This window comes from Osmia bicornis, chromosome 6 (genome assembly GCF_907164935.1).
Source record: "Osmia bicornis bicornis chromosome 6, iOsmBic2.1, whole genome shotgun sequence".
NCBI classification, from domain to species: Eukaryota; Metazoa; Arthropoda; class Insecta; order Hymenoptera; family Megachilidae; genus Osmia; species Osmia bicornis.
The window spans coordinates 3351295-3376811 of NC_060221.1; the positions used below are offsets into that span (position 1 = coordinate 3351295).

At 33.2% G+C, this 25517-nt stretch overlaps 7 protein-coding genes across 14 annotated transcripts; 3 read left to right on the forward strand and 4 right to left on the reverse strand.

Moving 5' to 3' along the window:
• Nucleotides 1-1998: 1998 nt before the first annotated feature.
• Nucleotides 1999-4194, reverse strand: LOC114874685 (beta carbonic anhydrase 1). The gene is made up of 5 exons (XM_029184198.2): nt 4010-4194; nt 3406-3490; nt 3154-3341; nt 2889-3080; nt 1999-2810 (listed from the first exon to the last, which is right to left on the reverse strand). The coding sequence occupies exons 1-5, from the start codon at nt 4100-4102 to the stop codon at nt 2601-2603; spliced, it is 768 nt and encodes a 255-aa protein (XP_029040031.2). The 5' UTR covers nt 4103-4194; the 3' UTR covers nt 1999-2600.
• Nucleotides 4195-4800: 606 nt separating this feature from the next.
• LOC114874684 (ras-related GTP-binding protein A) lies at nt 4801-6550 on the reverse strand. Its single transcript, XM_029184197.2, has 6 exons — nt 6458-6550; nt 6262-6361; nt 5803-6187; nt 5515-5730; nt 5322-5437; nt 4801-5257 (listed from the first exon to the last, which is right to left on the reverse strand). The coding sequence occupies exons 1-6, from the start codon at nt 6467-6469 to the stop codon at nt 5166-5168; spliced, it is 921 nt and encodes a 306-aa protein (XP_029040030.1). The 5' UTR covers nt 6470-6550; the 3' UTR covers nt 4801-5165.
• Nucleotides 6551-7086: 536 nt separating this feature from the next.
• LOC114874681 (peptidylprolyl isomerase domain and WD repeat-containing protein 1) lies at nt 7087-9565 on the forward strand. Its single transcript, XM_029184191.2, is given in 9 exon segments — nt 7087-7182; nt 7305-7407; nt 7494-7542; nt 7544-7691; nt 7759-7952; nt 8036-8373; nt 8440-8629; nt 8709-9281; nt 9362-9565. Coding segments are annotated over 9 exon segments (1833 nt in total). The 5' UTR covers nt 7087-7088; the 3' UTR covers nt 9506-9565.
• A 661-nt stretch (nt 9566-10226) lies between these two features.
• On the forward strand, nt 10227-11952 carry LOC114874683. The gene is made up of 4 exons (XM_029184193.2): nt 10227-10550; nt 10624-11532; nt 11602-11739; nt 11806-11952. The coding sequence occupies exons 1-4, from the start codon at nt 10376-10378 to the stop codon at nt 11856-11858; spliced, it is 1275 nt and encodes a 424-aa protein (XP_029040026.2). The 5' UTR covers nt 10227-10375; the 3' UTR covers nt 11859-11952.
• A 111-nt stretch (nt 11953-12063) lies between these two features.
• LOC114874682 (ankyrin-1-like) lies at nt 12064-15682 on the reverse strand. The gene is made up of 3 exons (XM_029184192.2): nt 14570-15682; nt 13542-13885; nt 12064-13308 (listed from the first exon to the last, which is right to left on the reverse strand). Exons 1-3 carry the CDS (start codon nt 15343-15345, stop codon nt 12746-12748), a joined length of 1683 nt encoding a protein of 560 aa, XP_029040025.1. The 5' UTR covers nt 15346-15682; the 3' UTR covers nt 12064-12745.
• Nucleotides 15683-15687: 5 nt separating this feature from the next.
• LOC114874686 (serine/arginine-rich splicing factor 7-like) lies at nt 15688-19420 on the reverse strand. 5 transcript variants are annotated; one of them, XM_029184200.2, is made up of 4 exons: nt 18991-19369; nt 18347-18726; nt 16994-17229; nt 15688-15763 (listed from the first exon to the last, which is right to left on the reverse strand). In XM_029184200.2, the coding sequence occupies exons 1-3, from the start codon at nt 18997-18999 to the stop codon at nt 16998-17000; spliced, it is 621 nt and encodes a 206-aa protein (XP_029040033.1). In that variant the 5' UTR covers nt 19000-19369; the 3' UTR covers nt 15688-15763; nt 16994-16997. The 5 variants fall into 5 exon arrangements, with proteins under 5 accessions (XP_029040033.1, XP_029040035.1, XP_029040034.1 ...); XM_029184202.2 differs by lacking the exon at nt 15688-15763 and adding an exon at nt 15885-15907; XM_029184201.2 differs by lacking the exon at nt 15688-15763 and adding an exon at nt 15914-16623.
• Nucleotides 19421-21389: 1969 nt separating this feature from the next.
• LOC114874584 (ribosomal RNA processing protein 1 homolog) lies at nt 21390-24138 on the forward strand. Of its 4 annotated transcripts, none has more exons than XM_029183991.2 (7): nt 21390-21828; nt 21909-22132; nt 22209-22379; nt 22456-22638; nt 22711-22982; nt 23047-23734; nt 23833-24138. In XM_029183991.2, exons 1-7 carry the CDS (start codon nt 21591-21593, stop codon nt 24064-24066), a joined length of 2010 nt encoding a protein of 669 aa, XP_029039824.2. In that variant the 5' UTR covers nt 21390-21590; the 3' UTR covers nt 24067-24138. The 4 variants fall into 4 exon arrangements, with proteins under 4 accessions (XP_029039824.2, XP_029039827.2, XP_029039825.2 ...); XM_029183994.2 differs by having other exon boundaries at nt 23047-23694; nt 23833-23925; XM_029183992.2 differs by having other exon boundaries at nt 21702-21815.
• The last annotated feature ends 1379 nt before the right edge of the window (nt 24139-25517 follow it).

Genomic DNA, 25517 nt, shown 5'->3' on the forward strand with positions numbered 1-25517 from the left:
CATCGAAAGGCTGGATAATCAATGACTCAGCTGAGAAAAAGGAAGAAAGAAAAAAAAAGAAGGAATGCGATTGCGATTATTGAGAAAGTCGAATCGCGTTCACTTCGAAAAAACTGTTTTTCGCGAAATTTTGAAACTGATCTATCAATCGAACCGTAATGAGAGATGGTGACGATGTCACGATTTCGCACCGATCTCTGCTTCCTTTTTTCCTCTCTTTTCTTTTTGTTCTTTCGTTTTAGACCGATCGAAGAAAAAGAGTGCGTGGCCAGTGGTGTGTGCCGAAGCATAACACGCTACAGCCCCCGGTGGCATTACTACTTCGTTACGGTCGTATATTTTTCCGAAACCTTATTCTTATACGAGCACTGTTTCGTGGCAAGGAACGCTCGTTGACCATAGAAAAATTAACCAAGTCGTATCCGTGTAATTAATTATCTAGCCGAGCCGAAATTCGTACGCTGTAGGTTATCGAAATGGATTTACAGAAAATATTTAAAAACAAAATTGCCGAGCGATATTTCAACGAAATTTTCAATGAACCCCGTTCCGCCACTTAACGTAGAGTAGACAGGAAGGCGGAAGCGAGGTGCGAGGTAGAATTGCGGTGAACAGAGGGTTGAAAACCCGTCGATTCTCGTCTTTGACTTCCTGCTTCACCCCCCGCGGGCTTCGGTAAACTCGGTAATTCGACCCTTGGCCCGCAAAACTACGCAATTCTCTGCTGTAAACAACATTGTTCATCCATCCAGGTAAACGGACCGGAAGACTACCGTGCACCTGAATTTCGTAACCGAATCCAATTCGAATGCGGCACTCTCCGCGGAAACTCGCCGCTGTGCACGCTTTAAAACGTTTGTTGCGATACCGTCATTGTGTCTCGACAAGTTTTCAAAAGGAAATCTGCCGAATGCCTTCCCCTTTGGATCGTCTGCAACGGCAGTCCGATTTAACGTTACGGTTATCTATGAATTGGATAAAAAATTGGTCTCATAAAAAATGTCTCGCTCTAAATCTCACTTACGATGAGAAGAATAAAAGGCAGGATGATTTTACTTTTTAATACCCGTACTACACACTCGTACTCACACCTGTTCCCAGTGTCATAGATACCCCGGTGTGATTCAGGCCAGTGTGCCAACGGTGATTCCGTGGGGTGCGAGACACATCGATGGAAAGAGACGCGGTGTCTCCTGTGAGACCAAGGAAATTCTTGGATCTCCCCACCTTCCGGTTGACGGCAAACCGCGGCATAGGTGCTCGTCACACTCGGTAGACCGGCCTAACCGGACCAACTCGACGATTCGCCTAGACACAGTAGCAAAATCCTCTTCACTTTTACCGTGAAACATACTGAAAAGCGTGAGCAACTCGAGCCATTTTTCGCGTCTAACTTAGAGGCATTCGCGTATGTATTCGTGACTCGTAACCACGCTTCTAGATGCGCTGTTACTCGTAAATTATAGAAGACATACTTCTCCGAACGATTTATGCAAGTTTTATGTATATATTGAATTATGGAACTAAAAGGAGAAATTGCAAATTTGCATTCAGTTCCCTGAGTTACCAAACTACCTGGACGTTTTATATTCCTTAATTAGGAACTGTTTTCTTTTACCATTGTGACATTTTCAGACATCTGTTTTATAAGGATTCAAAAGTAGATCCTAGAAAAGAATTCCAATCGCAAATAACATTCACATTGTTTGAAAGTTCTTCTTTTTGCGAGTATCGCACAGTGTCTGAACGTATCGACTCGAACGTCCGATACCATATTTACCATCATCCTAATTCTGCACCTTAGTTCGTTGTTTTGCTTTCTCTTTCGGGAGTGGCACGCTCTAGTTCGCCTGGCCACGAAAGCATCCATTCGTCAGTACGGTACGTCCTCCGACTCCTTATACCTCGACTTCAAACTTTGCGCGATTCAAGCGTAAAAGTATACCGAACCAGATAGCTGAGAAACCAAGTGGATCGTTAAATGAATCAAACCGAACATCCCAATAACAAGAAATATGTATTTTTTACTATTACCGTAGTAAGTACATATAAGTTACTTTCAGTACATACACAATTTTTATAAAATGTTAAAAAAATATACATATACATACATGAAAATCGTACGTAACATATAACGATATAAAAAATATTTTACCATTATAATATATTCGTCGAAAAAAATCATTTTATCCAGGCATCCTTATATCTTTATATGAACACATGCTATGTGTGAATTTCTATATAAATAATAATGTGTTTTAAAACATCTATATATCTACGTGAAGTATAAATATTTATCAATAATATAACAATAATCTTCCTTCATTCATGGCCATGAATCTCAATAGAAAAAGAAGGCGAGAGCTTGTTGCTTTCGTATCCAGGTACATTATAAAGATCTTCGACTGAACGAGAATCTAATTATTCTACGATCAAACGTCCTCAGACGTTATTCAGTCTTAATCCACGAAATGTTGAGATTCCTCCTCGATGAAAACTACTGTTTAACACGTTCGCTACCAGCCTCGCGTATGTGTAACGACGTCGACTTCCCATATAAAATAAAATACCGATGACGAACGTGTTAAGCATAAAATAATTTATGAATAGTATTTCTTAATTTCTCCGAGTAAAGGCGTTTCGGTTAATTCGTTTATTTCAACGAATCTTTTATTAGCCCGACTAAAGTAATAAATATCACCGGTATAAATATCGAACCATAGGGCGTGAATGTGTAAATCGTGCCTCTCCAGGCGCTTCTTCAAAAACCCATAAGAAGCTATGTTTTGCAATTGCTGCAAAGTATTTACCTGAAATTGAAACAGACATTATGTATAGGTTTTCAAATAAGTTCGTCTTTTATATTTGATAATTATACTTTGACTAACTTGAGACAATTTATCCTCTATGGCGAACTTATTTTCGGGATCGATATAGGCCACGAATTTTCGTAATGGCGTTTCAGCTTGAAAAAGTATCGGCTGATCGAAGCCACTGATTTCGAGTTGTTGAAACTTCGCTAAACTGCTACTAGCGTGCGCGCATAGCCATGCTCTTAACGGCGATATCCTCCTGTTCACCTACACATCACAATTACCATAAATAGATTGAAAAAATGAAAAATAAAGTCATACGATACTATCAAATGCATACTTTGGATGCAAATTCTTCGTCTCGTAACGCGTACAATAAATTCATAGCTTTGCAATCGCTATGCCCGCATACTATAATATGCCTTATGTCGTTTACCACACAACCAAGTTCTAAAGCCGCTGGTTCGCACATTGTTAATTCGTCTACAAAATGTTGAGGATGAGGAATAATGTTACCGGCATTTCTGACTGAAAAATATAAATTTCACGATAAAAAAGAAAAATATTGAGCAAAATAAATATTTAAACATACCGACAAACATGTCTCCAACGTTTGTTTCCGTAAACCTAGTTGGAATCATCCGAGAATCCATGCATGTAAAAAATACTGCTTTCGGCTGTGATAAGAGTAAAAATACAAATTAATTAACTTTGTGAGTGTTAATGTAATAATTAATACAGATTTGAAGTAAATATCATTTTATTATGAGTTAGTAATATTCAATATATACATACATATACATATAGATATGCAATATAAATTCAAATACATATAAAATAAATAATTAAATTGATTTAATCGATGAAAGAATTCTTAAATTTATTTGCATTTCGCGCTATAAAATACACGTGTGCATTCCATTTTTCTCATTAGCGACACTTTAGTTCAAGGACGTGGTAAGATCATAGAAAAAAAAGAAGTATCCTTTTTTACAGTAAATATTAATACAACATATAAAAAGGGTATTTTTGATTGAATTTAACTATACTTTATTATAATTAATATACAAAATACTGTTACAAATAGTTTTCCACTTGATATACATAAATTATTAATATATATTAACACGTGAAAGTGCCACAAAAAATGTCTATAAGCTGATAAGAAAGAACTTAGAAAAATAAGTTTAACATACCTCGGGATGATCTCGAACTTTTTGAAATTGTTTCACCATCCCTTCCCTATGCCATTTTCTATACTGTATTATTCCTTTGATTATTCTATCCATAATTGTGTTTATAGACACTTTGACTAGGCTTTATCACCTGCAATGATGACAATACACGACCGCCATTATTGAAGCGGCAGTTTTAAATTCATTTATCTTACAAGAGCAGATTAAGTAGATATTACATAATTATCGTATCCCTTTATTGAAACACTATATAAAAAAATTTTTTTTTCTATAATTTTGTTTCATGTTTATTTGTACAGATAAAAAATACAAATTAGCGATACATATTTAAGCAATTATTATTCAATATCTTTTTTCTTTCATTTTTTCTTAGTAAATAAGACTAAATGAACTTATATAAATTTAATATCTGTCTTTTTTGCGTTAAAAGATACCATAGAATCAAAACTTTGTACAATATATAGTACATAATCCAATATGAATACCATCGCAATTCAAGAAAATAATCACGATCCATTTATTTTATTGATGTTGCAAGAGAATCTAAGTATTATGATACAACATATATATTATAAAATACATTATTATTATTGTTATTATTATTATATGAATGTAATGTAGGAAAATAGATCTTTTTATAACAGATTAGAATAATTGCTATACAGAAACAAGACATAATAACGTATGTAGAATCAGGAAAAGAAACCATATATTATCTAATAACCAAAAGAGTATTTACCATGAGTAAACAATAATATATATTCACCCAGTACAATATCAATAGCGCACAATTTCAAGTTAGCGGGAATTTATTTCTGTCATTCACCATTAGCGTACATACTTATCAATAATTTTATGTATGTATTCGTTGAGATTTTGTATTAAGAAAATTAGAAAGAATTGAAATTTTTCTTCTGGAAAATAATACGAGTTATCTTAAGGATCTTGTACTATTAATAATGGTATGTTAAAAATTGTATACTGAAATTATTACTTCATTAACAAAACTATTAATTCAGTTTGATTAGTAGAAAACGAAAGTTCTCATGCAACTGCACTTTCAATCTGCTGGCTTCCTTCTGAAGAGAAATTATTTTATTTAATAATGATTAATAGTTTGGACCCGGGTGACAACGCGCCTGGGTCGAGCTGATTTCTATCTACTTAATGCTGAGCTTTGACTAGCACGCTCCAGTTTCTCAAAATGTTTTCGTGCATTACGGATATTAATTAACGTTGCTGCTGATGCTGAAACAATATGAAAAAAATGTCAGTGCTTTTAAAAAGAAAGATTTAAGTTACAAACACTTACGAATAGCGGGATCCGACATAATAACCATTACGTATGTATTTGACGTAAATACATCGATAAAGGCTGCGAAATTTGTATTTCTAACTTCCATGCTTTGAAACTGAGCTGCTAATTTGCTGAAAGTATGATTTATAAATATATTTGCAAATTATAATTGATCTAAATTATAATTAGTACTTTTCTTAAAATTTACCTGCAACTTAATTTAAACTGTTTTATTATATTCGACACTTTTTCAAATCGATGCACATCCCTGTGATGTTGCCTTTGACAATAACTAATTACTAAAAACGTTGCTCTTTCAAACAAGAGTACTTCATCTGCATCAATAATGTTTGTAAATTGTTGCAAACTTTGTTCAAGCTCTTTTACATTAGGGATCAACATGTATACAATTGAAGACCAGGCCCTACATATAATAATTTATGTGAAACCTTGAAATAATATGAAGTGAAATTATCATATATTAATAATGGCATACCGGTATAATGTTTCATCCCATATACTGGTTCTAAAACAAGTACATTCAAGTGGCTTACTAAGTCTTTTCAAATCTTCTTCTCTCTCTCTAAATATTATATCTCGTTGATCTTCTTGTACTAAATCCATTTTATGTACTAAACAGAATATTTTTGCTTCAGGACTATTTTGCAATATTGCCTCTAAGCAACTCTGATAGTAATGCATATCTTTATCCAATTCTCTTGATTCAACATCAAAAACATATATCAAAACTTCTACATTTCTAAATATATTGTCACGCTGTGATGCAAAATAATTTTCCATAAATGCTTCTTGACCACCGCAATCCCAAAGATTCAGCACCAAGTTACCAAGAAATCGAACATGACTATGTTCTACATCAACTGTAAGAGATACCATTGAATAAGTATTTAATTTTAACAATAATATTCAATGAAATAATGAAACTAGTATTAACTTGTTGCTCCAAGACGGCGAGTATCACGAGCAATGTAATTGGCAAATATTATACTACGCATACTTGTTTTCCCTGAGCCACTTTTACCCATTAACAGCACCTAAAACATCATTTATGTTAATTTTACATCAGTAAGTAAAACAGATGATTTAATATAAGAAAGTAAAATGTTATATAAATACAAAAATCTACATACCTTCTTCTTCATTTTGACTTGATAATATTAAACTTAAAATTGATGTAAAATTAATTTAAATAATTATTTCTTTAACTTGTTACAAATTATTGGTCGAGTAGATGATCTGTCCTATAACAAACCATTAAATAGTATAATATAGTCATGTAATCAAATGACTTCCACTGCTTTTATGATAGCAGTATATCATTCACATACGTCAAATACGTGGTCAAATGTCAAATTTCATATCGAGGTTATTCTACAGCATTTGATGAATCACAAACATAATACAACTTTATATAGGGAATGTAAGTGAAATACAGTAACCTATTCATCGATTATTAAACAGTATCAGATACATGTTATAAATGTTTTGATGCATACAAGAGTATCAGTTGGTTTTAATGTAAATGATGACTCTTTCAACAGTAAACAGTCTTGTGATTGCTTGTGATACAGAAATGATGATTATTCTTTACTTTCTTTCCATATAATTATAATCTGCTAGCAGTTAACTTCACACATATTATCAACTACCGAAGCGCCACAGAAAAATGAAGTAGAAAAATCACGTTGGTTGTAACATACAAATTGTATTCAAAACACGTCTGTAATATAAATTGGTAAACTTTTTTCTGTTTTTATAACAATGTCAAATATTAAAAGAGAGCATGAAAGTGACAATGATGAAGAGTGGGTCGGTCCATTACCTTCAGAAGCTGCACCTCAAAAAAAACACAAAGGTTCGTTTCTCAAACCTTTTCTTAACATTTGAATGTTATTCAAGTATTATTCTCCTGTAAGGTATAAAATTTTAACATTGTTATGAAAAAGATATGAACTAACTTTAAATTTTTTGTTTCAGTTTTGGAATACGAACAAGTATACACAGACAATTTACCATGTTGCGAGTGTTATGAAAAATCATACATGCATAGAGATGTAATTACTCATATTGTGGTAACAAAGTTAGTATTTATTAACATTTGTAATAAATTTTAATACTTCAAGATAAAAGCAATCTTAAAATAATCTTTGGTTTTTATCAATACAGATCAAATTTTGTATTAACTGCTAGTTGTGATGGCCATGTTAAATTTTGGAAAAAAACAAGAAGAGCTTATAGAATTTGTCAAACATTTTCGTGCACATTTAACGATTATACAATCTATGGCAGCTAGTTGTAATGGAGTTCATGCATGTACAGTCAGTTTAGATAAAACAATGAAAATTTTTGATGTCATTAATTTTGGTAAGTATTTTCTTGATCAATCTATTTTAAATTGATCTGTATATTAATCAGAATAATTTTATTTAAGATATGATCAATATGATAAAGCTAAATTTTGTACCACTTTGCTGTGAGTGGGTATATTCCCCTGGTGATGCAATACCTGCTATAGCAGTTTCTGCTCAAGAATCAAATAAAATCTTTATTTATGATGGACAGGGGACTAGTATACCATTACATGTGTTTGAAAAACTACACACTAAACCTGTTGTTGCTATGAAAGTAAGAAAAATTAATATTAGTATTATAGTTTTATCAGTTCTTTTACATAAATTTGTTTCTATATAAATGTTAATTGTTGACAGTACAATCCTGTATATGAAACATGTATTTCTGTGGACAAAGCAGGCATTTTAGAATACTGGACAGGACCGAAAATGGAATATAAATTTCCTAAATGCGTGTCATTTGATTCCAAACTGGATACTGATCTGTTTGAATTCGCAAAAAATAAAACCTATCCGTGTGGTTTAGCGGTATCACCGGATGGCAAAAAATTTGCTTCTCTCAGTGGAGACAGAAAAGTTAGAGTCTTTAATTTTCGTACTGGAAAATTGTATAGAGTATTTGACGAAACGTTACAAAGATTTACTGAGTTGCAACAAACGACCCAACAACTACCAAATATGGAGTTTGGACGAAGGTAACGTTATTTAAATATATATATATTAAATAACTAAAACGACTAAACTACTATTATGATTTTCAGAATGGCAGTAGAAAGAGAATTAGACAAGACGGAAACAAATTTAGGAAATATAGTTTTTGATGAATCTGGTTATATGATTTTATATAGTACGATGTTAGGTGTAAAACTAGTAAATTTATACACAAATCGATGTATCAAAATTATGGGAAAACCTGAAAATATTCGTCCTATGCAACTCGCTTTATTTCAGGTACTTATGTATTTCTATATCTTTAACACGTTTTAATTTGTCTTTCATTTTTTATTTATTATGATTTAAATATTTACAGGGAAAAACTAGAAAATCCGCCGCTGTAACTGTAGAAATGGAAGCTTCTGAGAATCCCACATTAGAAATGAATCGTTCAGATCCAACTCTCTTTTGTACAGCTTACAAAAAGAATAGGTTTTATATGTTTACAAGAAGAGAACCAGAAGACACTAAAAGTCAAGAATGTGATAGAGATGTTTTCAATGAAAGACCATCGAAAGAAGACATTATTTCATCTACAGAAACTACCAATGTACAGAAGATATACGATACTGCTATTGTTCATACAGCTTTTGGAGATATTCACCTGAATCTTTTCGGGAAAGACGTTCCGAAAACGGTGGAGAATTTCTGTGTCCATGCAAAGAATGGTTATTTCAATGGACACATATTTCATAGAGTAATTAAGGGATTCATGATTCAGACTGGTGATCCTACTGGGACTGGGACTGGTGGAGAAAGTATATGGGGAGGCGAATTTGAGGATGAATTTAGGCCACACTTAAAACATGACAGACCGTACACTTTAAGTATGGCCAATGCTGGACCAAATACAAATGGCAGCCAGTTTTTCATTACTTTGACGCCAACTGTAAGTTAGGGGAGAGCTTAGTGTAACATTTTTATTATATTCTGTATATCGGCTGACATAACATTTTTAAAACTTTTTAGCCATGGTTGGACAACAAACATACTGTATTTGGCAGAGTAGTAAAAGGGATGGAAGTTGTACAGAACATTAGTCAAGTAAAAACAAATCCAAAAACTGATAAACCTTATGACGATATACGAATAGTCAGCGTAACCGTGAAATAAATAAATAAAACCATGAATGTTTGTAAATCTTTTTTATAATATATATTTGTATGTACATTATTTATTATTCGGCTCTATGCTTGAATTGATACAAAAGTCCTCGTATAAAATTATACATTCCGGTCATGCTGGTAAACGCGTTTACACTTAGTAGATTATAGTTCTTTGGGATAATTACCAATGAATATCTAACAGATAAATAACTACTAAGTGAGGTAAATTATTTATTTTAGATTTATAATTATTGAAAACAAGATACCTGGACCATATAGCACCTGTAAGCATAAGACTTGCAGTTTGATACAAAGAAATCGTATTTGGAGGTCTATTAATATCTCCTATTCCTGCAATTACTAAACACCACTTAAAAGTTGGTCCCCAAAAAAATACCGTGGTAGGTCCTATTAATTAAAGAATTATCAATATTATATGAAGTCTTTTAATAAAACTTGCTTGGTAAAATTCAACCTGTAGGATGTAAAAAGACAGGACGCAATTTTTGTGGCAGAAAGCTAGCTATTTGTAGCATTAATTTTTGATAGGTACTCTTGTTCTTTATTGGATGCATTATAATGATTATAGGAAAAAATAGATAATTTCGAAATATTTATCAAACGATTGGAAATATTATTGAAAGTCAAATTTCAATAAACTGCCGCCTAACGCCGTTAGTTTCTTAGCCACATGATATCCGGATCCGGTTCAGGAATTTACAATTTAGTACTACATGGTTGGTGACACTGGTATAACATCGCGTCTGATCGCGTCGTGCGGTAATTCAAATTGCTTTCTGTTAAATTTGGTTAAGATCTGCTGTTGGAGTAATAAAGTATTTTAACTGTAATCTGAAGTGTTTACGTATTAAATAAAATGTCAACTTTAAAACAACAGTATAAAGCGAGGAAATTTGGTTGGGGAAACACAAAGGAAGGTCGATTTCTTCGGGTTGAGAATCGCGAAGAATCGCGTAAGAATCGGAGAGCAAAGACTTTTAATGCAAACAGAAACATTTCCATTTCTGAGCCTAATAGTCCAAGGAATAAAAGTTTGTACAGAGATTCTTGGTATTTTCAAAATTTATCGTCATTGTTTATAATCTAATTGTAATTTACTTTCAGAAGCACAAATGGTTCCTGCAGTCAACAATCGTCTCATTAGATTAATGAAATGGAAAGTTGAACGCGAGAGACGCAGAAAGCTTGAACAAATGAAAAAGAAACCACCTTTTGTAGTTGGAGTAGTTCGTCACAAAATACATTCTCCAATAAGTAATCAATCTGCTCTACAGCCTGTAACTCGTAGAATGGTACGTAATCGGACTGTAACTCCTGCATCTCCACCAAAAAGAGTAACAAGAGCAACTGAGAAAAGATTAATGAATAAAGCTCTTACAAAACAAGCAACAAACCGTTCCCCTAAAAATAAAAAGTCTGTAAATAAAAAACAAAAGAGACCAGAATCTTTTGCACCTGCAGATTACAAATTCAAACCTCCAGCAGGATTGCCTCATATGCGATTATTTGGCAGAGTAACTCTGCAAAGTATGTCACCTGCCAGAATAAGCGGATTTATATCACCCTTTGTAAAAATATTAAAAATGGAAGAACCATTTATAACTTCAAATAAAAATATCAATACACCATCCTCACAAAGGAGTTTAAGAAGACAAAATGCTGTGGACAAAAGTCCCAAAGATATAGAAAATACAGACTTAAATGAATCTAAAGAAAGGTCCCAGAACCGTATGTCTATATATAATAAAGAAAGGAATGAACACAATGAAAGCATAAGAGTTTTAAGGAATAGAATTATTACTTCGGCAAACACACCTACACCCAGTAAATCTCCCAGAAAAATGTCTATCGATGTATTTGAATCAGAATATAACAAAAATAAAACTCCATCAGTGAAAACAAGAAGGAATTCTGCTAAAATTACTGCTGAAAATAAGGGAAAAGAGGATTTACAGAATTCCCTAAATGTAAACGGCGATAAGCGAAGATCTCGTCGAAGTGTTAAATTTTCTGGTATGGGCAATTTTTAACAATACTTTATTTTTTATAACTGTATTTTTTAACGTACGTGATTTGTTACAGAGAAAGTTAATAATGATTCTGTTTTAAATAAATCAACACTTCCGATGACTCCCCACGTTAGACGAAGTAGAACGAAGAATAATAAAAAGAAAATAAGTACAAGCCCAGATCTTACATCGTGGGAAATTTCAGAAAAACGTAACTATTTTTATTTCTTTTTTATGTTAAATCTATGGATATTATATTTGTACAATTTTATTTCAGCTCCGGCTAGAGTTAAAAGATCTCGAAGTAGAAGAATGGGATCATTGATTTAAACTTTTAATTATAAAATATGAATGTAATAAGTGAGTATTAATTACCATTAGATACTCAAGTATGTAATAAGTAACATCAGTTATTTAATATTAATTACTGAAGCATTTAATATCAATTTCGTAAATCCTAAGAAATTCTTGCACGAATTTCCGTTTTCTAGTTTGTGATGATAAGAAGTTTTCAGGTATGATTAATAAGACAGTATTTGAGTTGATAATAATCATTTTTATTTTAATCGTATATTTCGATATCACACAGTCTTTAAAAGGCACTTTCATCCACAGCCAAAGATCATGGCATTAATCTAATTTTAATTATTCCTGTTCTAGTTTGAAATATTTGAATACTAGACACAGTATTGAGCAATAAAAAAATACTATTACTTATAATTCGATAACAAGAAAGTATATATACATATGAATTACAATGATTTATGATAAGTTTATATATATAAACACAAATTGTACTTTTTTTAGAATACTTCAAAATGATTATCTAATTTTAATATTTTTTATCAAATTCCTATGTAAAAATATAGTTAATGAATTTTGTGTCCTATAAAAAGATTAACGAAACTTATTAAAGACAGGCTACACATTTTTCTATTGTAGTACTATTTAAATTATTGATAAGATATATCTAATTGTGTGAAATAATAACAAATTTAAAGTAGATATTCTATTCACTGCTATAAAAGTAAGCACCATAGAAAGGTCAATATCAACAATGATTGAAAATTTATCAATGTCTGTTTTATATAACACAGTGAATATTAATAATATGATTATTAGAATAATCGACTTTGTGATCAATTTAACTAAGTCCCAAATCCTGTTAAAAAACAAAATTCAATTCAGTAGAATATTTGATTGGATTTGTTATGAAATCAAGCTGCGAGTTGACGACGTCTACTCATTTCATGATCTATTAAAATCGAGATATCAGGATGACGATGAAGAATCGTCGTGGAATAATGAACCGTTTGGCTCGGATCAGCGCCCGCTTTTAACAACAATCTTACTGCATTAACGAAACCACTTTCAGCGGCTACTTGAAGGGCAGTCAACCCTTCGGTATTGAGTTTCTCTAGTTGTGCAAGTGGCGACGTAACTAACAGAGAAACAGTTTGATGAAAACCTCTCGCAGAAGCTAGATGCAACGGTGTATTACCACCGGCATCTTGTACACTAGGATCCTCTCCGTGTTCCAACAATTTCGCAACCATGTCGACATAATTTTTTCTAGAGGCAATGTGCAACGGAGTTTCACCATAACGTGACATTATACCGGCCGGTGTATGCGATATAAGTAAAAACGCGATGTTTAAAGCACCGCACTCAAGGCACTCGTGTAAAGGAGTTTCTCCACGGTCGTTCTTCAATGAGGGATCGGCGCCAGCAGCCAACAATGTTTCAATTAACGCTTCAATTTCTGTTCTGTGGTTGTTGTCTGTAAGTGAACAGATATGTATCAGTTGGACGGAGTACAGAAATGAAAATGAGAAATATTATTTTCTGCAATTCAACGTATCTACTTTAACCCTGCTGTTAAGGATTATAAAAGGTAATATGAAAATGTAATTTTCATTAGGGGTCATATAAACTGAAAGGGAGGCAGCAGGGTTAAATAAAATAATATTTCAGCATTGTAGCTATAGATTTCTAATATAGGATTATTGGTACCGAAGATAGTGGAGGAAGCTAATATATGGAGGGCGCTACGGCCTTGGTGATCCTTCGCGTTTACCGGGCCAGCGCGTGCTAATAAATCAAGGGTCTTCAGAGCTGCTTCGAAGTTATGATGTAAACTCTTCGATCCTTGAGCATGAGCTAATTGTCTAGTTAATACGTGCAACGCAGTCAGGCCACCTCCAGCTTCTTTAACGCCTGACGGACAACCATGTTTCAGAAGTTCTCCCACGAATTGTAATACGTTTCCTGGTCCTCCATTTAAGATCACTCGATGAAGCGCTGTTTCACCTCGAGGGGAACGCACAGCTGGATCACATCCGTTCGCAAGTAGTAAACTATGAATTAAACATTTTATTATTCATTTTTATTTACTCTTCATTTTATCAAATTCAAATTGTAATATATTTTTATTTGGAAAATAGGTTTCATTTAAATTATTTCTCAAATTATTGAAACGATATTTTATATAGATTACAAAATTATGATTTTATATTGTTCTTGTGAAAAATATTTCTCGTGGAAAAATTCTTTTTTCTTCGCGTATCCGTGAAATTAGATTCGAAAACTCTTTCGGGAACCGAACAGTTTCGAACATCTGGTAACAGTATGGGGCAAGAAAGGTATAGTGTGGCGTGTAAGCAAAAACCTTTTCACGAATATTCAGCAACTTCCACGGTAAAAATTCTTAAGAATGATTCACGAGTAAAACTACGCGAAATGATTTCGATGTTCGGATATTTTTTACGACGTCAGCAGATTCCCCGGTAGAATCGAAAGGACAAAATTAGAATTCGGTAAAATCGATAAAATTAGATCGTTCAACTTATCCCTACAAAATATTTGAATTTTTATTTAATACATTGTGAAACAAGAACAATAATTTTTATCTTTTATATTATCAGAATTTTTGTTTTTTTCGAATTCAATCAAAATATAATATTACAAAAATCCTGCAGAAAGAAATATTGGAAGAATGAAAAATTTGAGGGATATTTAACTTATCGGGTAAAATTTCTTACCTAAGAACGGGCAAACAATGATTTGTAGCAGCCACTAGCAAAGGTGGATCACCTGAAACATTCCAATCCGGTTCGTCCAGGTTTTGTACCGAGTCACTTGCAAGAAGCGCCGCGATGCACTTGGCGTTCCCTGCACGTACGGCTTCGTGAAAATTCAGTTCACTTTCCGGATCGTATGTTTCCTCAGGATCGTTAAAAATATCAATATCCTCGAACGATCCGTTACAACTTTCAGGATTATTCGAAATATCGCTTGTCTCTGTAATAATATTCTCCACAGAGGTCTGCAGTTCTTGTAATTTGAAACTATCCTTCGTGTAGAAATCGTTTCCACGTGTTCTCGACATCGCGTCTTGAGAGTCACACTCGATGAGAAAAGCCTCGACTTTCAAATTAGAGAGCGATTTCGAAGCACTTGGCTCACAATCCTTCGACACTTCATCTTTCATTTCATTCGTATTAGAAATCACATCTTCGTTTGCGTCGGTATCGTCGAGATATTCGCGATTTTCAATAGATTTCTTATATTCCCCGTTGTCTTCATCTTTCTGTTCGTTTAATTCTTCTACGCAAAGCGAAGATCTTTCCTGATTAACAGGGATTTCTTGTTGATCCTGGCCACCTGTTGCAACCTTTATCATTTCTGCTGAAGTAATTTCAATGTTTTCCTCAGGCGTCACTTGCTCTTTCTTGCCGTTCAATGTTTTATTAATTATACCGGCTGTCTCTACGTTTTGTTCCTGGCTGGTAGAATTGTTCGTGTATGCAGCAGTCATCGTGACGATTGTCGCTCGCCTTTTAATTGAACCTGATTCTCGGGTAATTGGCTCGACGCTTTTTAACAGGATAGCTTCACACCGTGATCTACTTTACTAAAATCATTGCTACTACTTTTTTTTTGTATTTCAATATTCCTGTTCTTTTCATTGCTTTCTTTGATCTACTATCGAGCATACGATCAAGATGTACAAATTATAAATGTTGTATAAATATATAAGCGTAAAAACGACTCATAAAACAGACTGTTGAATCACAAATACGTGACTGAAAACCAAATGAGTGCTTACGAAGCGTCGCTACAGATCTCTATGCTTCCCCTCTCCTTCTTCTTAAGTTTCCCCACCCTTACACCTTACCCCACTTCTTAAAACCCTCCAGCGGTGGATCCAAGGAATTTTCTATATATCTGATACCCTAGAAAGTGAATTACAAGTGTTATTTTTATTTAAATACATTAATTTAAATAATACATATTTTTATTTCTTCTTTTAGATTTTTATGATTTTCAGAAGGAACATATTTACCTTTTCATTCCACTATTTTATAAATTGTACTCTTCTAGAAAAAAGAAATCCTTTTTCTGTTACATTTTTTTAATACAAAGTTTAGCGGTATTAAAATATAAAACAAAAAATGTTACCCGCTTAACATGCAGAATATAATGTTTAAATAATTTTTTAAATTATTGCACTCACATGCCTTGTAAAACATAGTAAAACCTTACCTATCATTTAGATACAACTTATCTTTCCATAAAAATGGTAATTATAATATACTTTAAAAGGTTGACAAGTCACATTCAAAATCAAGTGTAGTTAATTTCACACTGTTTGAAATAAATTAAACGAAATACTGGAACCAAATTTCATGCAAACTGTTAATTAAGAAATAGAGAACAAGATTAAAAAGTTATATTACTGTTTGTTGAATTTTTTAATAGTTGAGGTAAATAACGTATACTGAAAAATAAAAGTATGAGTTTTTTAAAACGTAGTTCGTACGTATGAAGATATTTTAAATAACTTACAAGGCTTCTCGATTCGCTACAAAAGATCGTATGAACAAGAAATTACATACATCGCTACGTATTCTTTTCTTTTTTCACTCTTTACCCCACTTTCTGATTTTCCTTACCTCTCTACGATCCGACGTAACATATAGGTATTGCTTCTTGGTAATTTAAACATTCCTTACGTATGCAACGTATCCTCGTAGACGGTATCATTCATATTAGTTTCAGAAGCGATGTGCATTACATTTGATAGTCATGAATTCTTTAATATTATTATGATAAAAATTATATATTTTTAGAATTAAAAAATCAGATCTTTCTAATATAGAAAGAATGATTAATACAGAATGTATTTAAAAAAATTAATTTCTACTACTATCATTGTAAATACTTCTAGCAAGAATAAAAATGAAAGTAAATGTTTGATAAATACTTTATAAATGCTTAAGGTGTGTATTAATACTTTAATTTGTTTTAGTAATTGTTAACAATAATACGAGTACATAAATGACATACTTTAAATGCATATACGTTTCAAAGGATTAAACGAAATTATGTTTAAAACATTGTAATTGAGAGAACGAATAATTACCAACATAAAAACGACTTTTTTTTTTAAAAAGAATACACACCATATTATTTGCTGCGAGATCTAGAAACAGATTTAGATCTACTTCTGCGCGGACTATTATCTTTGGAATCAGATTTCCGTTTATTACGACGTTTTTCTTTGACATAGTCGCTTCTACTATGAGAACGGCTACGGGACGAAGATCTTGAATGCTTACTTCTTGATCTTGAACGAGAACGTGAACGAGACCGTGATCTTGATTGTGATTTTGACCGTGAATAAGACCTCGAGTAAGATCTAAAATAAATGTTTTATTAAAATAATAATTGTATCACAACGGTCTGCAATGTTATAAATTTTTTCTGAATTTAATTATCTTGTATTTCTACCATAAACATAATATAAAATATATTTGATACGATTTAGCAAATTATTGGGCTTGCAAAAATTATGACAAGTACTCAGGAAAAATGTAAATATACAATTTATTTCATGTTCACATAAAAATAGTAAACGTGAAAATTTATGTATATAATAATTTCTTTCTTTTAGTCAGTCTTCATTATCCAGCTATACTGATTTCCAGTCTTCAATTGCTTAAATGTCAATATCTTGTAAACTTTTTACAATTTATATAACAATATAAAGAATCGATAATGCTTATTCCTTTCTAATATTATTTATGTACTCTCTTTGCAAATAAGTGTATAATATGTAATGATAATACCAGGAAAGAGGAACAGATGAGCAGTTATGCAGATGAAAGTACATTAATATCAGATGTATGGACGAAGAGTGGCTAGATGAGATGGTTCAAAGTTAGTTTCTCAGTGACCACTAGATCTATCATAATAATTCGGTAGAAACAGTGACGCTACAAAAAAAAAAATACACCAGAGATACCGTTAACACTGATGTTCAAAAGCTTTCAGTTTAAGGTGATGTTAATTAGAATTGTAGTTTGCAGAACTAGCCACTCCATCGGCCAAGTTTCCCCCTGTTGCTCGTAGAATTCTACGCTGTAACTACGTAGCGTCACAAAGCGAACCCAAGGCGAATCTCACGAGAATCTCAGTAGCAACACATTTCTCATGTGTATGCCTGTTCAGCTGCATCTCCTATAAAAATGGGCAGTATTACATCAGTATCATTCTTGATACTGTATAACTTGTACTATCTGTTATTACAAAGTACTATTACATGTTACAAACATATTTTTAAGTACTGTTAAATACTTGCATCGAGGATATTCAAATCTGAACTTTACAGAAATATTATTACTCTGAATTAATCTCATTGTACATTTAAGCATTCTCAAACAAAATTATGTATCATATATATTTCTTGCTTACTTGTCTGATATTTTTTTGCATGCCATAAAGATTTACTTCAAACAATTATTTTTAATACTTACCTCTTTTTACGAATATTTCTAAGACGTTGACAATTTCTAGCATAGTGACCTTTCTCGCCACATTCATAACATCTGTCTTCAGGATGAAATAATCTTCCGATACCTCTTCTGAAATATCCTCTGTCTCTTAATCTTCTACCATTGGATGGTTCTACACGGGCTCGTCTTCCACATATAGTTCTTCCGTCCAGTCCTCTTATCGCATCTTCTGCATCTCTGGCATCTTCAAATTCAACAAAAGCAAATCCAGGTGGATTTCTGGCTACCCATACATTTCTTAATGATCCATAATAAGAAAATGCATCTTCTAATTCTTCTTTTGTTGCGCTACTTCCTAAATCTCCTACATAGACTTTACAATCTGATGGATATCGTGGCATCTAAAAAGAATATGTTTAAATATCATGAATGTACACAAACATTTTTAATGATTCCTTAATTTATATGTGAAAATAAATTTACGTTTTTTATATAATTATAAGGTTTCTAAATTAATCAGCTTATGTTAAATAAACATGCGTTCATAATATACAATGAAATATTTAGAAATACTTATAAAAATAATAATGAAATTCTAAAAATTGTTCTTTGTAAATTATCAAAATTGTTAATTTCTTTTCCAATGATCGAAAACAAAATTGTACCTTATTCATCGTTGTTTGATTTATTGAACATAAACGTACAACGATATTGTTTACAGAATATTAATATAATCTTTCATTCTGAGGAAAAAAGTTGCGCGTCAGGTGCATTAATTTCTTGCATTTAGATATTTCGCCAAAATGCTGAAGAGATTCTTAAGTCCAGTTTCTAGTTGATTAAAAATACACATATATAGAATCAAGTAAACAATTTTCAATGAGTTGTGTAATTGTATAGAATAATTGGAAGACTATTTATGTGCAACATTCTGTTCCTAATTTAAAAGAAAGTTAGTATTTTCAATTAAAAATCTAATAAAATTTATAACGATTACTATTGGTAGAACTGAAATCGCTCCACGTTAAGTTTTTTAACCCATGCACGTACTCCAAACTACCGTATTTCGTGCTGTAACCAGTGACTGTAGATCCAACAAGACTAGCATGCCTCTGTTTTCGAAAGATCATGATTTATGGGGTTCCAGACACCGTAAGATGAAATTACATCTGCACGTAGAGAGCACAGCCGGTATGATAATCGTATGTGTTTTACTAGTCCCTTTTTTACCGCACCTCGGACTGACATCTCAAAAGATCCAATTTTCACTCCTTTTGATTCTAAATTTAATTTCTGAGTTATTTATCTAATCTCCGTAATTTCTCTTCTCAGTTATCTATTTATTTACTTGAGTAATTACTTCTCAATATCAGAGAGACCTCCTTAGTTCTATACCGACAGCCGAGGGATGCGGATCAACTTATCAAACATACATATACCTCTAATTTCCTCTCGGAGTTTATTTAATTTACCTTATTTATTTTTTTTGCTTATTAAATAAGCTCCTCAAAGGGGTATTTATGATTTTATCCCGTTTTTGGGTTTCGGCCGACCATTCCTTTTATTTCACTTTTTCCAATTATTAATTATTTTATCCTTCTTTATGGGCCAAGACCCACGCTCCCTACTTATTTATTATCCTATTCCTCTTTATAGACCAAGGCCTCCCTTCACAGATATTTATTTCTTCATTCTTTTTATGAGCCTCGCGGTGACTACCATTAAATCACTGAGTCTCCCTATTTCTTGTATACCTGTATCCTTACATCACTGCCTTCCTTTCATCTCCGTATCCTTTGCATCCTTTGCAACCGTTGCGTATCTGTTGCATCCATTGCATTCCTTGTATTCCTAGCATTCCTTGTACTCCTTGCACTCCTTGCATCCTTTGCATACCCTTGACATCCTTTGCGCATCCCTTTTCATCCCTACATTCTTTTCGTCCCTCCATTCTTTTCATCCCTACATTCCTTTCATCTCTGCATCCCTTATAATAAATATATAATAAATACTGCTTCGAGTAAAGGTAAGTAAAGGTAAGTAAAGGTAAGTATAGGTAAGTTAGTTCCTTTTTTTGCCACCAGAGGGCGCTGACTCGACATCGAAATTTTAGTTCGCATTTTTGCCTCAAGAGGGCCAAAAATTGAGCAATATTTAGTTCCTTTTTCCAAAACCAGATGGCGCTGATTCGACATCGAGATTTTAGTTCACATTTTTGCCGCTAGAGGGCCAAAAATTGAGCAAGATTTAGTTCCTTTTTCCAAAACCAGAGGGCGCTGATTCGACATCGAAATTTTAGTTCACATTTTTGCCGCTAGAGGGCCAAAAATTGAGCAAGATTTAGTTCCTTTTTCCAAAACCAGAGGGCGCTGATTCGACATCGAAATTTTAGTTCACATTTTTGCCGCTAGAGGGCCAAAAATTGAGCAAGATTTAGTTCCTTTTTCCAAAACCAGATGGCGCTGATTCGACATCGAGATTTTAGTTCGCATTTTTGCCGCTAGAGGGCCAAAAATGGAGCAAGATTTAGTTCCTTTTTCCAAAACCAGATGGCGCTGATTCGACATCGAGATTTTAGTTCGCATTTTTGTCGCTAGAGGGCGCTATTTTTTCGAGAAAAGTTCAGGTCAAAGAATGATACAAAGGATATGCAAAGGATGCAAAGGACATGCAAAGGATGCAAAGGATGCAAAGGATGCAAAGGATGCAAAGGATGCAAAGGATGCAAAGGATATGCAAAGGATATGCAAAGGATATGCAAAGGATATGCAAAGGATATGCAAAGGATGCAAAGGGTGCAAAGAATATGCAAAGGATGCAACGGATACGCAACGGATATGCAAAGGATGCAACGGATACGCACCGGATATGCAAAGGATGCAAAGGGTGCAATGGATATGCAATGCATGCCAGGGATGTATGTACATACATACATATATACAAGGATTGCAAGGGATACACAAGATTAATTTATAGATCGCTGCGCATGCGCCATCAGCCTCCTCAACACCTTCGGGGTATCTAGGATCCCTAAAATCATGACCACTCTTTTTTATTTGTGGTGACCAGGTTAAGCACGAAATACGTTAGTTTGGAGGACCTGAACCTGAACCCACGATGCACGTTTGGTTTATTTTATTGATAAAAGCAATGCAATTTCGAGTGTCTCGTACTGTGTCGCACAGTTATGTATAAACATAAGTATAGGCCATAAATTGTAAACTAAAAATAATTGTATATTAAAAAAGGTTTGTTATTTTTACGAATGGCGGTTAAAAAGGTGCAGCGGAATGCACGTGCATCATTACGAAAAGCAATGCAACAAGTACAACAGAAGGAGAAAAAACAAGTAACTCCAACTGATGTAAAAGATAAAAAGGTAGTTGTTATTGTTCAAGAAATTAAATTCGTTCGTTTATTATCAAGTAATGATAAAAGAGTCCGAGAGAGAGTACTGAAAAATTTAAGAAAATGGTTGACAGTTCGATCTGTAAGTTCTTTCGGTGAGTTAATTGTTAGTATTGATTGAAATTAGAAATGTATTAAATTGATATTACTGTCATTAATATTATTTCTTTTTTAGCATTTACAAAATTAGATTTTATGCGATTATGGAAAGGCTTATTCTATTGTATGTGGATGTCGGATAAACCACTGATTCAAGAAGAATTAGCAGAATCTCTTAGTAAATTGGTGCACTGTTTCAATTCTAAGGATGTAGTATTGTTATATACTACATGTGCTCTAGAAACATTAGGTATAGAATGGATTGGTATAGATCAGTATAGGTTAGATAAATTTTCCATGGTAAATATTACAATATATATTTTATTTGATAAACTCTTAATGTTATCATATGTTGAAATATTCTTTATTCCTATAGCTGGCTAGGAGGGTAATTAGGCAAACATTTCAAATGTGTAAAAACCAAAATTGGGATATGGAATGGATAAAAGATATCTCTGAAATAATTGAAAATTGTTTGATCAATCCACAAGTATGTATTGGATTTAATATGCATTTAACAGAGGTGTTCTTAGAAGAACTTGCAAAGGTATATAGTTTTAAAAAGTAAAGTTATTAAATATTAAATGTAATAAATATCTGACTCCAAATATATAATTTTATAGATCAGTGAAGGAAACATATCAGAAGATGTGGTTACAGTACTTATAAAACCATTTGTTACATATTTTATAAGGATGGATGATGGAAGACGAATTGGGCATGTTATGAAACATATTTTTAGATATTTAATCTTTCAGTCAGATATTGGCATGGATTATATGGACAAATTTAAAGCTTGGAGAGCTGTGAGTATTGAAAAATCGAAATTATTAAGACTGATAGTTGCTTCATAACTATGTATCATTATTCTTATATAGGCAGGATTTCCTACTGGTTCTATTGATGTCATGGATAAAATTGAAGTATCTGATGAGGAAATAGAAGATAATGATGAAGTAGAAGAAGAGAATCCTTTTCAAAATCAGTGTAACATAAACAAACCATTAGATCCAAGAGCTGGTAGAGTAGATGTTGAATTACCACAAATACTTTTCAATCCTAAAAAGATTGCTGAATTATTAGCTCAGTATAAGTTTCATCCTTCGTCGACAGCAAGGTCGCGTAGACAATTACGACGTCTGATTAATGAGTAGGTATTATTTGTATAAAAAAATAGAAGGGTATTACATTTTTTAATAATATACGTTTTATAGATTTGAAGAATTATCACAAGGTAAAATGCCAGTGGGTGTGAAGGAAGTAGTAATTCCGGAAATACGGAAAAGAGATACGAATACAAAGTTAGCTGCAAAGCGGTTTTTAGAATTTCAAGAAGAACTGTATTCCGATAAGCCACAAAAGCTTAAAAGGAAACAAAATGAACAACTGATACAAGACGAGAAAGATGAATCTACCGAAGAAGGGTTGGAAAATGTTAATGCTGAAAATAGTACTACAAAAGTAAATGAAAAAATTATAAAAAAGAAAAAGAAAGTACAGTCTAAAATGAGTGATACCAATAATTTAAGAAATTCAGAAGAATCAAATGAAGACACGATTGATTTGAAGAACAAAAAATGCAATACAGCAGAAATTATTCGAAAAAATAGTAATTGTAAATTTAAAAAAGAATCACTACCTTTAGTTAAGAAATGTAAAAAGTTAAAATTAAAAGGAAATAAAACTACGAGTGCAAGTATTTTAAATATATCACCGGTCAAAAGGAAGAAGTCAACGACGCTTACAATTTCTGACAAATGGGATGTTTCTGATAATATAAATTCATCTTCATCGTTATCATTAAGTAATGGAAGTGATTCGAATAGTGAAAAAAATAATATATTGACCAAACAACCAACGTGGTTAGTACCCGTATTAAAAAAATTAGAAAATGAAAAGAGTGTAAGTTGAATGTTATTTATTTAACTTACATCCTGTATTATTTAACTAACTTAATTTAAATTATCGTATTTATTTCTTAATATTTTTTTACATTACAGAGAACAACAAGCGCGAAAATGCAACATAAAATAAGTGCTGATTCAAACCCTAAAAAACGAGTAAAGATTGCTCTTCAACGTAACACAGCTCAACATACATCTGAATATATTTTACAGATTCAAAAAAGTCCAGGTATACCGTTTGATGCAAACAGAAAACCAAGTGCAGGCGTTCTAAAAGCAAGTCCTATACCAAGCCCTATAAATCCATTTTATAAAAGGAAGATTATTTAAGATATTTGATTTAGTCGTGAAAATATATGATTATCTGTTAATGAAGCAAATAAATAGATGAATTCCAAAACAGTTACTGCATTTTCTTATTCTCTTTAATGAACCTGCTTTTGTTTATTGCGATTTCCGATGTTAGGTGTTTGCACAATTTTACATAATTTTAGCTTCGGGGTCCTTGATACCCCGAATGCCATAATGTTGGTACATATGTAGAGTGTCGACTGTGCTTCGGGGTCCCTAACACCCCAAGATATGTCGGCATGTAGAGGGAATCATCGGGGTCCCTGACACCTCAAGATATTAGGGCGGTATGCAGAGAGCGCCGCCGATGCAACGGGGCCCTCGGTACCCCGGATGTCTATATGGAAAGAGAATCAACGGTACTTCGGGGTCCTTAACACCCCGAATGGTATGTCGGTATGCAGAAAGTCATCGGGGTCTCCGACACCCCAGGATAATATGTCGATATGCAGATCGAGTCATCGGGGGTCCCTGGCACCCCAATATGATATCAGGACGGTATGCAGAGCGCCATCGATGCATCGGGGTCCTCAATACCCCGGATACCATAATGTCGATACAGAGAGTCAACGGTGCTTCGGGGTCCTTAATACCCCGAATGATATGTCGGTATGCAGATAGTCATCGGGGTCTCTGACACCCCAGGATATGTCGATAGGCAGATCGAGTCATCGGGGGTCCTTGACACCCCAAAATGATATCAGGGCGGTACGCACAGCTCCATCGATGCATCGAGGGTGATCGGGGTCCTCAATACCCCGGATGCCAAAATGTCGATATGGAAAGAGAATCAATGGTGCTTTGGGGTCTTTAACACCCCGTGTGATATGTTGATATGCAGATCGAGTCATCGGGGTCCCTGACGCCCCAATACAAGGGCAGTATGCAGAAATCGCCATCGATGCATCGGGGTCCCTAACACCCCAGCTATCGGCTATTGCGCCATCTATATAAAAGCGGCACAAACTATTCGTTAACTTACCGACTGCCGAAGGGGTGATTACCGACTGTCGGAAGTTCAGTCGATAAGTCGGTAATTTGTTGAATAGTTTCCGCCGCTTTTGTATAGATGGCGTAGTAGTCGAACTTCAAAAATACTTAATTCTAAGCGGTCTTTTTAACATATAAGTTTGTTAAATAATTATTCTAATAATTTTTCGGTCTTGTTTCAAATAAATGTTGAACCTAAATGATGGTACAAATGTACATTATATACATATGTCTTATTTATTTACACAATTCTATACTAATTTCGTACACATTTATACAACAATAAAACTTTATATTTGTCACTATACGAAATACAGCGAGAAACTTATATTATTTTGATTCTGCTAATTTTTATAAGGATATACAGTAAATCTAAATTTTTAATTTCATTGAATAGAACAATTTTTTACACTATACAATAAACATAGAGTACAATTTGT